Genomic DNA, 14,228 nt, shown 5'->3' on the forward strand with positions numbered 1-14,228 from the left:
ATTAGACATACCCAGTTCCACCCTTGACTCTGCCCTTGACCCTCATTTCTAGTGGCTTCCAGCTAAGGCGGAGCAGCCTTGGAAGGCAAGAGGCAGGACCAATTCCACCTCTCGGCATAGGGACGGCCTTTTTTCTCCCCCCCCCCTTCGTTTACCTCTTGGTCTTTCCTCCACCCTTCCAGGCAAAGTAAGTAGGCTGCCCTTATCTCCTGTTAAAAGTGCTAACAAGATGTTTCTGGCACGGCGCCCCATTCCGTCCAGAAAGGCAAACACGCTGGTGGAAAGCCAGACGTAGCTGCCTCGGGGCTCACAACACATAGCTGTCTCTCTCTCTCTCTCTTCACCAGAGCTGGGTTTTAACCGACAGGTTGGGATGGAGAACCTGAGCAATATCTTCAAGCAAAAGGCCACCGAGCAGCATCACAGAGCGGAGGTCATGATTGCAGGAGAACAGCTCAGGTACGTTGGGTGACAGGCCAGGCATTTGTCTGGCATGTTATAGGGTCCTCTGCTTGAGAAGGGTTGGACTAGAAGACCTCCAAGGTCCCTTATGGAGCTGGACCTTACAGATCTCCTAGTCCATCCCCCCCTGCTCAAGCAGGAGACCCTGTACCATTTCAGGCAAGTGATTGTCCAGTCTAATAGTCTGTAGAGATTCTCAGTCATTAAAAGTCATGGTTGCCCCCAAAAGTGCTTTTTGCAGGAGGCAACTGGACTTTCTTGTTTTTTATCCCCTTTTGAAGACGTTTCGCTTCTCATCCAAGAAGCTTCTTCAGCTCTGACAAGACGGTGGGGAACGGGTTCATATTAAATCCCAACTCCGTTGTTCTTTTATTCTGATCAAGGTTCGCTTTTTCTCTTTCTCCCGTTTTCCTTTTGGTAAAGGTCCAAATGTTTAGCAACATGAAGCAAAGGACTTCCAAAGTTTAAAACTGCTTCCTTAAAGAGGGGAGGGGGGGGAATTGCAAACTTGTCTAGTTTATGTTTTAAAGAGGATTGGCTCGAGACGAAAAGTGGGAGCTCACTCTGTAACGCGGCACTAGAGATTTGAACCGCTGAACTGCTAAACCTTTCTGATTGACAAGCGCAGCATCTTAGCCACTGAACCGCTGCGTCCCACATAAATAAATAGATAGACAGACAGACAGACAGACAGACAGACAGACAGACATCAGGCATGAGGCTTTTGATTTTTTTACATTCAGGTAGGAAGACTCAATTTTGCAAGAAATTGTGAGGATGCCAAAGTCAATTTGACAATGAAAAAAGGATCTTTTTTTTTCTTTTTAAAAGCAGATTTCTTCAACTTGGTGCTCCGAAGAGCATTGGCTCAGGAATGCCGGAAGTTGAATTTCCAGCATCTTTGGCATCTGGCCAACTAAGGAAAGCTGTTTAAATTTTGAGTAGATCTAAAAGTAGATCTCCGAGTGGGAGTAAAAAAAAATGTTGATAATATTCCTAGTGCAGTTGACCTGGCATTCAGACTCCGAGAGAGAGATGCCGTTGATTTTTTTTAAAAAAAAATCTTACCCAAAGCATCCTGTTCATTTATTATTTGACGGAGTAATTTTCTAAGAAAATTGTGTTTTTATAACTGATCGCTGGATATCTGCCACAGGATTCATTTAGCTCTGGGTTCAAGTATCTTGCAGGATAGATAAATCTGGGGGCTGGGAAAAGTTCATTTGCTGATTTACATGTTCCCCCAAAATTTTCCTTTTCCTAGCTAGGAAAAATGTGGAAGTTAACATGGGAAAGGAAAAAAAAAAACCAGTAGGAGAAACACAAAGAGCCAAAAAAAGAAGGAAAACATGGATATTTACCTACCAAAAAGTTGCGTAACGATGTTCTTACTTCTTACGGTAGTTAAACATGAGTCCTGAGTTTGAGAACTGTGCCGGTTTAACAAGATTTGGGCTTAACCATTGGAATCGTTCCAATTCTGATGTTTTGCTGTGCAGATTTGCTCCACATTATATTTTCCGGAAATATATATGAAGCCGGAGGCTTCAACTGGTCCAGAATGCGGCTGCGCGAGTTATTATGGGGGCACCTAGGTGTTCCCATGTTACGCCCCTTTTAGGCGGCCCGCACTGGTTGCCAGTTGTTTTCTGGGTGCGATTCAAGGTACTAATTATGACCTTTAAAGCGCTCCATGGCTTAGGCCCAGGGTACCTGCGAGACCACCTACTGCCACCGGTAGCCTCCCACCGTCCAGTGCGATCCCACAGAGTTGGCCTCCTCAGGGTGCCTTCGGCCAGACAGTGTCAGCTAGTGACCCCCAGGAGGAGAGCCTTCTCTGTGGGAGCGCCTTCCCTCTGGAATGAGCTGCCCCCGGAGCTTCGCATAATCCCCGACCTCCGGTCCTTCCGACGCACCCTAAAAAGTTGGCTTTTCCAGCAAGCCAGCCTGGCCTGAACAAAATAAAATAAATGGTTGATTATTGTTAATTTTAATCTATTTTTAAATGTTATTGTTATTATTAATTGGGTTTGTTTTTGGATACTCTATCTAATTTTCTTTTTAACTTTTGTAATATGTGTTTTTTTTAATGTTGTACGACGCCCTGAGTCCTTTGGGAGAAGGGCGGCATATAAATCCAACAAACAAAGTTTATGGGCAAAAAGGGAGAAGTATGAAATAAGGGCACTTAGGCAAGAAAAATAAAACACACAGGTAGTATATAGAATAGATGGTAGCTGGCTCAATATGGCTTCCTGTGTGAAGGATTGAGGTGTCCTGGCAAACCACCACTTAGGTATGAGCAGGGGTGGGATTCAAAAGTTTTAGCAACAGGTAAAGAGCCTGGCAAAGAGCCACCAGTAAAGAGCCACCAGTAAACAGCCCAACCAAAGAATCTCCAAGACCCCCCACATCCACACAGCCAGGCAAGACACCGGAATATAAAACTGACAGCACACCGCACTCTTTGCTAGCCCTGATGATCTTCCCTAGTTGGGTAATGAAATGTCTTGCAAGAAAACAAGCAAGCTTAGAGAGCACCAAGGACCCCTAACTCCTGACTGTTTAATTTTATTTTTTTAAATCATTTTTTTAAATTAAAAGTTTTACAAACCTTGTAAAAACCAGCATCAATTAATAAAGAGTGGAAATAGGAAAGAAAGTAAAAAACAATAAAGATGGGGAAAAAAGGCAGAAGGTGTGGGGGGGCGGAAAGAAAATGAAAGATGTTTTTATTTCCTTTGCAGCCAATATAAAATAAAAATTTGAAAATTGATTTGAAAATGATTATTAAAAAAATAAAAAAATACAAAATTATATCTTACCCTATGAATACAAAAAAAAAAAAAAAAGCTCATGTTTTTCCACTATACGTTTCTTCCCCAAATCATGCACATTTTTCTGTTTTATACAGAAAGTGTATCAGTGGCTGCAGTCCCCCATAAATGTAAATCGTTTTCCCTCTAATCAAAGAAGTTCATTTAGAAGTTCCATCATCTTCATACCTTGTAGACAGCATCTACCAACTATTTAATTCTGAACAAGCAATGCCTCTGTGTTGGCTTTTGCAAGAAAAGTCTCAAAGTCTACGAATGGAGAATAAAAGACCCAACAGTTTAACGTTCTTAATGAAGGCTCCATTTCAAATGCCAAACTTGTTGGAATTTGAAACCTACATTTTTGGGACTAGCTGAGAAAGATTCCAAGTTCCACTTTTTCTTCCCCAAAAAAGATCAGAGGTAAAAGCCCAGAAGCTCTCTGTTATGCAGCTATATCTAAGGGGCTGCCCCAAAGAAGGGGGAGTCAAACCTATTCTCCAAAGCACCTGAAGGCAACAAAAAGCAATGGGTGGAAACTAATAGAGGAGAGAAGCAACTTAGAACTGAGGAGGAATTTCCTGACAGTTGGAACAATTCATCAGTGGAACAACTTGCCTCCAGAAATTGCGAATGCCCCAACACTGGAAGTTTTTAATAAGAGATTGGACAACCATTTGTCTTCAATGGCACAAGGTTCCCTGCCTGAGCAGGGGGTTGGACTAGAAGATCTCTTAAGTTCCCCTTCCAACTGTGTTATTTGGTTATTCTAAATAATTTGCTCAATGCCTGGGTCTGAATGTTTCTCCTTCCCACCACTCCCAATCTTCCAAGCGAGATCATAAGCATTTGGCCAGCTCCCAGACCCAAGGAGTTAAAGTTTTGACATCCCCCCTCCTTACCCTGAAACAATGGGTGGAAACTAATAGAGGAGAGAAGCAACCTAGAACTAAGGAGGAATTTCCTGACAGTTGGAACAATTCATCAGTGGAACAGAAGTTGCCTTCAGAAACTCTGGGTGATCTAACACTGGGGGTTAGGCTAGAAGACCTCCAAGGTCCCTCCCAACTGTGAAATGTTCTTGAAGATGTCATGTGGGGCTATTATCAAAATCTGAGCTCGAGACCAGGAGCAAAATATGAGCTCAATCCTGGGAAAACAAGAAAGATTTGACTTAAAAAGGAAATTGCTCTTCCCTCACTCTCTTTCATATGGGAAGGGGAAACACTTGTTAGGGTCCCTGTTTTTCTACTTGCATTTTTACATGCTTTCGAACTGCTAGGTTGGCAGAAGCTGGGACAAGTAACAGGAGCTCACTCTGTTACACGGTGCTAGGGATTCGAACCACTCCTGGGGAGGGACAAAATTGAACAAAAACCGGCCCATTTTTCACTCAATTCTGCCCTCCCCAGTCCCCAGGAGCTCTCTGAAAGCCTCCTACAGGCTCTGCACGGCCATTTTGGTGAATAGCAATAGCAGTTAGACTTATACACCGCTTCATAGGGCTTTCAGCCCTCTCTAAGCGGTTTACAGAGTCAGCATATTGCCCCCAACAACAATCCGGGTCCTCATTTTACCCACCTCGGAAGGATGGAAGGCTGAGTCAACCTTGAAGGGGTGAAGGGGGCGGGGTTTCAGGAGACAAAAAATACTGTATTCAGTGTATAAGACGCACCCAGATTTTCAGCCTCTTTTTTGAGGGAAAAAGGTGTGTCTTATACTCTGAAAAATACGGTAAATAACTAAATAGCTACCATATTTTTCAGAGTGTAAGACGTATGGAGATGTTGGTGTGTCTTATACAACGAATACAGCCATTTTTGTGAAAAACAGGCCTTTTTTTTTCAAAAACGGAGGCGTTTTTTGCCTTCCTTCAGCCTCCAGCAGCCCCCTGCAGGCTTCAGCAGGGCTGGGGCAAGACAAAAACTGGAGCATTTTTGCCTTGCCCAAGCCCTGCTGAAACCTGCAGAAGGTTTCTTCCCTGCAGGCTGAGGGAAGGCAAAAACTGTTTTATTGTTACTTACCTCTTCGAAGTCTTGGCATGTCTTATACGCCGGTGCGTCTTATGGTCCGAAAAATACAGTTAACTAACTAATTAAATAACAAACAGTCTCCCTTCCCAGCTGGCTTTCTAATGACTAGCATCCCATAATCACCAAATACATTTGGCTTTTTTGAATATGCAGACTTATTATCTCCGTTGTTGTGGAAGCGTTGTGGTTTTTTCCCAGCCCTCCTGGCATCTCCATTTTATGACTGTGCAAGTCAAGGGACTCAGCAACAGAGGCAATAAAAATGCCTCTGATCTTAGAAGTGAGTGTACATGTTTAGGTTCTCGAGCAACCAGATATGGAAGCTTAGCAAGTCCCTTCGTGAATCACCCGTACGGGCGATGGTACAGATAGAAGAGAATATTTGTAGCTCAGGATTGAATGGTGGTGTGCTCGGTACACTGTGAGTTCGGTTGTTGGACGTACTTCACCGTACAGTAGTTTCAACTGGGAAACTCTGAGCATCCTTGTTGTTAGTCATGACGTTGTGTCTGGCCCATCGCAACCCCATGGACAATGTTCTTCCAGGACGTCCTCTTCTCTACCATCCTCTAAAGTCCATTTAAGGTCACACTGACTGCTTCAGTGACTCCATCCAGCCACCTCCTTCTCTGTCGTCCCCTTCTTCTTCTGCCCTCCATTGTTCCCAGCATGAGGCTCTTCTCCAGTGAGTCCTTCCTTCTCCTTAGGTGGCCAAAGTCTTTGAGTTTCCTCTTCAGGATCTGGCCTTCTGAAGAGCAGTCAGGGTTGATCTCCTCTAGGACTGACCGGTTGGATCACCTTGCAGTCCAAGGGACTCAATGCAGGAGTCTTCTCCAGCACCAGAGTTCAAAGGCCTCCATTCTTTAGCGCTCAGCCTTCCTTATGGTCCAACTTTCACAGCCATCCATTGCAACTGGGAAAACCATACTCTTGTCTATGAGCACGTTTGTTGGCAGGGTGATGTCTCTGCTTTTTAGTGTGCTGTCTAGATTCTGAGCATCCTAGATCAGGCTGAATCCAAAAATGTAGAGAACTCTATGGTAAGGAATCATCCCTTTTCCCTCGGTCCTGCCAGATGTTCTTCCCTTGATGGTGGGCACCCTCAACATCCCCTGCCTTTTGGCTCTGGAAGGCTAGGTTGATGTAACTGGGGAGAGGTAATCCATCAAATTAAATGTTAAAGGTAAAGGTTCCCCTCGCTCATATGTACTAGTCGTTCCCGACTAGTGCACATTTGGGTTTCAAAGCCGAAGAGCCAGCGCTGTCCGAAGACGTCTCCGTGGTCATGTGGCCAGCATGACTAAACGCCGAAGGCGCACGGAACGCTGTTACCTTCCCACCAAAGGTGATTCCTATTTTTCTACTTGCATTTTTTTACGTGCTTTCGAACTGCTAGGTTGGCAGAAACTGTGACAAGTAACGGGAGCTCACTCCCTTACATGGCGCTTGGGATTCGAACCGCCGAACTGCCGACCTTTTCCTGATCGACAAGCTCAGCGTCTTAGCCACTGAGCCACCGTGTCCCTTCCATCAAATTACCTGGTCCAAACCTTTCTCTTTGGATCTGAAAGGAGGCCACATACCAGGGGTGAAATTCAGCAGGTTCTGACAGGTTCTGGAAAACCGGTAGCGGAAATTTTGAGTAGTTTGGAGAACCAGCAAATGCCACATCTGACTGCCCCCAGAGTGAGGTGAGAATGGAGATTTTGCAATATCCTTCCCCTGTCATCCCACCAAGCCACACCCACAGAACTGGTAGTAAAAAAAAAATTGAATTTCACCACTGCCACAAACTTATAACAAGTGCCCCCTATCCAGGCCAAAAGGTGTTAATGCAGATGCGGCATACCCAATCTGTTCTGACCCCTCTCCTCCGTCCAGGAACGAAAGCCAAAACAAACGTAAAAAAGAATGTTTTTTAATCAGTCCAGACTCTCGTTGGCTGCAAGCCCAAAATAAACAAAGAGATAAGCACTCTGGCAGCAAGTCCTATAAACCTAGGCAGCAATGCGAACAAGCTCTTACAGCAAACCAATTCGCCAAGTTGGTTTCTCTTAATCATGAACGTTGAGTTCTGCAAAAGGGCGTGGCACAAGCAGTCTCTTTTATAATCAGGAGAGGATCTTAATGAGCATCAGCTGAGCATAATCACCTCTTGTAATTACGCCGTTGTTCTTGACGCCGAGTAGCCCTTCGACGGCGTGCATCCCGGAACAACTTACAGGTGTTTTCTGGATCACTCACTCTTCTCTCCTCCCCACTGATCCAAGGCTCAGATGCCACCTGATGGTCAACCAGCCTCTCTGCGTCCTGCTTGGAGTCGGAACCCTGTCCGGGGTCCTCTACCTCCTCCAGGGCCGACTCATAAGACCCCTCGCTGTTGGAGTCTGGCGGCAGCGCCAACGGCTCCTGCCGGGCCACAACACCAATCCATATGGCTCAGGGCCTATCAATGGTGGCCTTCTCTGAAGCCATCCAGGCTCCCACTGTTGATCTTACGTGCCCTGTCCTTCCAGCTGAAGATAAAGCCGCAAATGAGCCAATGAATGTGCAATTAATTCAGAGCCCGATAAGGAGTTGCCAGCTGTAAAAGGTCACCTCTTGTTTGAGAACAGGTGTCTTAGCCAAGCTTATCTTCCTGAGTCGGGCAGGGGGCAAAGGCAAGTTATGCCAGTATCGCTTGCATATGCAGTCAGGAAAAATGGATTTAGATTGTTCCTTGAGCAACCCTGCCTGGGCAGCAAAAGTAATCGTACAAAGGTAATAACAGAATAGCATTCTGCCTAAATATTGAAAATGGTTTATACCAATTTTTTTTTAAAAAATTATTTTATCAATTTCATATATATATTCACAATTATATGATCTCATAACTGTAATTAATAATATGTATTTATAACAATTTTTTTCCCTACAGTTGACAATATACTTGAAGATTGCTTTCTTACCATCCCATAGATCCATCTTATCTTACAACGGTCCTACTTCTTCTTCCCTCCCTCCCTCTTTCCTTCCCTCATTTCTTCTCTCCTACTCTCCTTCCTTCCCTCCCTCCTTCCCCCTTCCCTCCTTCCCCCTTCCCTCCTTCTCTCCTTCCTTCCTTCCTTCCCTCCTTTCTTCTCTCCTTCTCTCCTTCCTTCCCTCCCTCCTTCCCACTTCCCTCCTTCCCCTTCCCTCCTTCTCTCCTTCCCTCCTTCCTTCCCTCCTTCCCTCCTTTCTTCTCTCCTTCTCTCCTTCCTTTCCCACTTCCTTTCCTCCTTCCTTCCCCCCTTCCTTTCCTCCTTCCTTCCCCCCTTCCTTCTCTCCTACATTCCCTCCTTCCTTCCCTCCTTTCTTCTCTCCTTCTCTCCTTCCTTCCCTCCTTCCTTCCCTCCTTTCTTCTCTCCTTCTCTCCTTCCTTCCATCCTTGCTTCCCTCCTTGCTTCCATCCCTCCTTCCCTCCCTCCTTCCTACCCCCCTTTCTTCTCTTTCTTCTCTCCTTCCTTCCTTCCTCCTCTCCTTTCCCTTCTCTCCTTCACCTTCCTCCCCTTTACCCTTTATACCATTTTTTCTGAACCAAATAACAGGATAACATAATTGGAAGGGACCTTGGAGGTCTTCCTAGTCCAACCCCCTGCTTAGGCAGGAAACCCGACACCACTTCAGACGAATAGTTATGCAACATCTTCTTATAAACTTCCAGTGTTGGGGCATTCACAACTTCTGGAGGCAACTTCTGTTCCACTGATTAATTATTCTCACTATCAGGAAATTTCTCCTCAGTTCTAAGTTGCTTCTCTCCTTGGTTAGTTTCCATCGATCGTTTCTTGTTCTGCCCTCAGTTGCTTTGGAGAATAGTTTGACTCCCTCTCCTTTGTGGCAGTCCCTGAGATATTGGAAGACTGCTATCATGTCTCCCCTAGTCCTTCTTTTCATTAAACTAGACATACCCAGTTCCTGCAACTGTTCTTCATTTGTTTTAGCCTCCAGTCCTCTAATCATTTTTGTTGCTCTTCTCTGCACTCTTTCTAGAGTCTCCACATCTTTTCTACATCGTGGTGACCCAAACTGAATGCCGTATTCCAAGTGTGGCCTTCCCAAGGCCTTATAAAGTGGTATTAAGACTTCTCGTGATCTTGATTCTCTCCCTCTGTTGATGCAGCCTAGAACTGTGTTGGCTTTTTTGGTAGCTGCTGCACACGGCTGGCTCCTATTTAAATGGTTGTCCCCCAGGACTCCAAGATCCCTCTCACAGTTACTATTGTTGAGTCAGTTACCACCTATATTATATCTGTTTTTCTTGCCTCAATGTAAAAACCTTCCTTTTTTCACCGCTGAATTTCAATTGATGAAATGGAGACTGTACTTAACTTCATTTTATGCATTGTACTAAATAATTCTTTGCCTGCGGAAAGAATCTTAACATATGCATGTAGTGCTCGAATTACAACCGTTCTTTGACCAAAGTTACAACCACCTTGAAAAAAGTGGCTTACAACTGTTGCAGCATCCCCATGGCCATGGGATCCAAATTTGGTTGAAGCATCCCAGGGTCACATGATTCACCATGGGCGACCTTCCCAGCCAGCTTCCCCTGAGCAATGGGGCAAGCCGGATTCACTTAATGACCGTTCTGACCTAGGCTTTCTCAAAAAGCACAAAGCAGATTCCTGGTCCTGACAAAACCCCTTTTATTAAACGAAGGTGAATTCCTCTCATTCACATTCAGCCAAGGCCTGGCAAACAGTCTTTCAAAGGTGGATTTATGACCACAGACCTTATCTGGCTTGGAAAGCTGCCATGTAAATATTTTCCCAAATGAGGTGCTGTGCAAGGAAAGACTTGGGCACAGAGTCTCTGAGATTCACGGACAGATCTTCACACTCCTGAAACGAATGAACGGACGAATTGTTTCCTGCAAAAGCCCGCTCCCCTTTCGCTCCTCTTTTATTTCCTATGGGGGGGGCATTCATCATCCACCTGTGGCTTATTCCCAAGTTGACCCTTGTTCCTTAGCTGTTCCCTTTGTCGGGCAGCTCTGCACATGCACACACTGGGAACAGGCTCCAGCTGTTTGTCTGCCTCACTGATGTCTGACTCCGAAGGCAGCTGATAACTGTGAGACGTCTCTGGCCCCCTCTCTGTCTCCGACACAGAGCCCTCATCAGAGCCTTCCCCAGACTCCAGGACTGGCCCATGTTCCTCCCCAACCTCCTCACCGTCTGAATCTGGTGCCAGCTCCAATGTCCACTGGCGGGCCACAACATTGACTGCATTTTTCATTTAACAATTTCAATGGTTCCCTTAATGACCATGGTAAAATTTTGTGAAATCAGGAGCGACTCACTTAACAACCACTTCGCTTGCCAGTGGTAATTCTAGTCTCAATTCAGGTCGTATGTTGAGGATTACCTGTGCAGGAATTCCCAGGGACCATATATAAGTGGGATCTTCTTTGAATCTTTATCTTTGTTTTCCATGGGGGAAACTGTGGCTCAGTGACGTTCAGTTGGAAATTTTGATAAAATTCATAGGCACTTTTTCCCTTCCCCTCCTCTTCCTTTCATTTTTTTCTCTGACAATCTGGATCTGAGGCTAATTGAGGTTTATCGTAAATTACCAGCCGCTTTTGGTTTAAATGGGTTGTTTGAGAGGGAAAAAAACAACAGTTCTTGTCAAACCTGATTTCTTAGTTGGCGATACTCGTCCTTTGTAGGTGTACAAAGAACATTTATAGTTCCTGGTTGAGATTCCACAGAATGAAGCAAGATGCGAAAATGTGTTGTCACAAATGTGACATTTGTGGCAATTGGGTATGTCTAGCTTAGTGAAGAGAAGGACTAATACCACTTTATAAGGCCTTGGTAAGGCCACACTTGAAATACTCCATCCAGTTTTGGTCGCCACGATGTAGAAAAGATGTGGAGAATATAGAAAGAGTGCAGAGAAGAGCAACAAAGAGGATTAGGGGATTGGAGGCTAAAGCATATGAAGAACGGTTGCAGGAACTGGGTATGTCTAGTTTAATGAAAAGAAGGACCAGGGGAGACATGATAGCAGTCTTCCAATATCTCAGGGGTTGTCATAAAGAAGAGGGAGTCAAACTATTCTCCAAGGCACCCGAGGGTAGAACAAGCAGCAATGGGTGGAAACTAATCAAGGAGAGAAGCAACTTAGAACTGAGGAGAAATTTCCTGACAGTTAGAACAATTAATCAGTGGAACAGAAGTTGCCTCCAGAAGTTGTGAATGCTCCAAAACTGGAAGTCTTTAAGAAGATGTTGGATAGCTATTTGTCTGAAACGGTATAGGGTTTCCTGCCTAGGCAGAGGGTTGGACTAGAAGACCTCCAAGGTCCCTTCCAACTCTGCTATTGTATTGTATATTGTATTGTATTACTAGGGGTGGACAAAAATACATTCATGGTTGGAAAAAATGTTAAAACAACATATAGATTACTAGCTGGATAACCGTGCTTCACAATGAAACAATGTGATCAGGCAGTGCAGGAGAAATCCAGTTCACTCCTGTTCAGCCCGTTGGCTCAGTGGTGGTTGGTGATTGAAACCCATAAGGGAATACTGCTCCCACCACCTTCAGCTTGGAAGCAATTCCATAGGTGGAAGGCGTAGACATTTTGGTGAGGTACCGATGTTTAGTACTGTAAGGAGCCCCAAACCGCTCCTGAGTGAAGAAGTGGAATATCTGCCAGTTTGAACTGAGGTAACGGAACGTGAGGCAACTGGCAGTTGGAACAGAGTGCTTTTTAGGTGGGGAGGGGGAGTAGAACTCCTTAGCATCAGAGCGTGTTAATTACTGTATAAGAAATACTAATGCCCTGATGGTCATTTCGAAAAATCCTTTCTTAGTGAGCACCTAGAAGCCAAGCAGATTTCGTGATGAGTGAGTGGTATTTGGCTTTAGAAATATTTTTGTTAGACATAATACCTGAAAAGTATGATAAAGGGAACCTATACTTAATATTACATATTTTGACAGCAGCAAGAGTTGTATTTGCACAGTACTGGGAAAAAGTAGGAAACACCTACAGAGGATGATATAATTGGGCAGAAATGGAGAGATTGACACTAAAAATAAAAGAAAAAGAAAATGCAGAGTATTTTCAAACCTGGGACTTGTTTTATAAATGGTTGGATGGTAGAGGCAGAAATTAGGAGTGGGAAAAGTATATTGATTCAGACAATACACTGTTCACTAAGCACTTATGTATGTAATGTGAAAATATATAAATAAGCTGTTTAAAAAAAGAGACAGAAAGATTAGGGGTGACGTAATAACAGTCTTCCAACATTTGAGGGGCTGTCAGAGAGAAGAAGTCGAACTATTTCCCAAAGCGCCCGAAGGCAGGACAAAAAGCAATGGGTGGAAACTTACCAAGGAGACTGGGGAATTTGGGGAGTTGAAATCTACACATCTTAAAGCTGCCAGGGTTAAGGAAACGCTGACCTAGGCAGCAAATGGACGTCATGGATTTATTTTTAGAATACTGTTGGAAAAAAACATCCTTCTGGGTTTGGTTCCAAGTGGGGAGAAAGACACTGGAAACATGGTGGCTGTTTGGAAAGATGGTTTTAATGGTGGACAGCAGAGGTGGGTTCCTACCAGTTCGCACCTATTCGGTAGAACCGGTTCGTCAAATCTACCGAACTGGTTAAAAGAGGTTCCACCAGTGGACCCGGAAAGCAGGCCACACCGACAGAAGAGGTTCCAAACTTTTTTGAAACCCACCACTGGTCCTTGGATATGATTATTCTACACTATCATGCTCATGTTTATAAAACTCAGTGCCTCTGTGAAAGGTAAGGATGACTACTGCGTTTGTGGTGCAATCAGAACATTGCGTGTGTTGAAGTTGTTTTAACGCAAACCAAAGATGCCTTTTAAAAAACAAGTTTACATCCTATTCTTATGCATGCCAGTGCTGTGTGTGAGGTTATTTAAGGTGGTTCTGACAAGTGTCGTCAGCATCTTCATATCCGGTCACATGGGTGGCAAGCCACTCCCATCCGGTCACATGGGTGACAAGCCACTCCCACAAAGGAGGCCACACCCACAGAGTAGGTTCGAACAATTTTTGAAACCCACCACTGGTGGACAGGATGACATGGCTCAAAGATCTTGGGTGAAGAAGAAAAAAGGGAAGAGATGCTGAGAGTGCCCGGGCTTTATGGCCTCTCTGGGCTTTTGAATTTGAGCTTGTATTCTGATTGGTTGTCAGATTCCCATGGGGCCATGCAGGGGCAACTCTGTAGGCTATCCTGAGTCCCAGGCTTGGTTGAGCCTTGTTGGGTGATAAAAGGGCTTTGGGATGCCTGTTATGGCTCTGCCTGAAGTGGATAGATCTTTGTTATGTAGAATAGACTGGCTCAGGTCTTAATGGTCCATGGACAAAGGTGAGGGGTGAGTTTCTGCCTCCCTTTTAGGGGAAATATTGTGCCCTTTTAATATGTCCTAAAATATCTCCTAATTTTTTTCTAGGAGAGGGGTGGGCGCTAACTTCCCCCAATACCCTCAGCAAATCTTAAAAAGTAAATAGGCAACGTATCCTTCTCCTTTCACCTACTTGTTCTGACCAAGGCTTCCCAAGAGCATGAAGCAAACTCCTGATCCTGGCAAAAAACCCTTTTATTATTTTACTGTGAATTCTGCTCATTCACAGCCGGCAAAATCTTTCAAGGGAGGATTTACAGTCACAGACCTTATCTGGCTTGGAGAGCTGCCAGGCTGATATCGGCAAAACTTGGCAAAGAGTTGCGGAAAGTCACGAACCAATTAGCGAACTAACTGTTTCCTGCAAACTCCCCTCCCCCTCCGCTCCTCTTTTATTTTCTCTGGGAGGGGCCATTCATCATCCACCTGTGACCTTACTCTCAATTCGACCCCTGTTCTTTAGCTGTTCTCTTCGTCTGGCCACTCTG

General features: G+C 44.7%; 1 protein-coding gene across 1 annotated transcript in view; it reads left to right on the forward strand.

Moving 5' to 3' along the window:
• The first annotated feature begins 272 nt into the window (after positions 1–272).
• Positions 273–14,228, forward strand: part of LOC148044758 (DEP domain-containing mTOR-interacting protein-like) — a 39,593-nt gene continuing 25,637 nt past the window's right edge. The window contains exon 1 of the mRNA XM_087720595.1: positions 273–459. Coding sequence (XP_087576721.1) covers positions 374–459 — 86 coding nt within the window. The 5' untranslated portion in view covers positions 273–373. The remainder of the gene's footprint in view (positions 460–14,228) is intronic.

The sequence above is a fragment of the Thamnophis sirtalis genome, unplaced genomic scaffold (genome assembly GCF_051295495.1).
Source record: "Thamnophis sirtalis isolate CommonGarterSnake01/CBP01778 unplaced genomic scaffold, rThaSir2_p1.2 scaffold_7, whole genome shotgun sequence".
In the NCBI taxonomy this organism is placed as follows: Eukaryota; Metazoa; Chordata; class Lepidosauria; order Squamata; family Natricidae; genus Thamnophis; species Thamnophis sirtalis.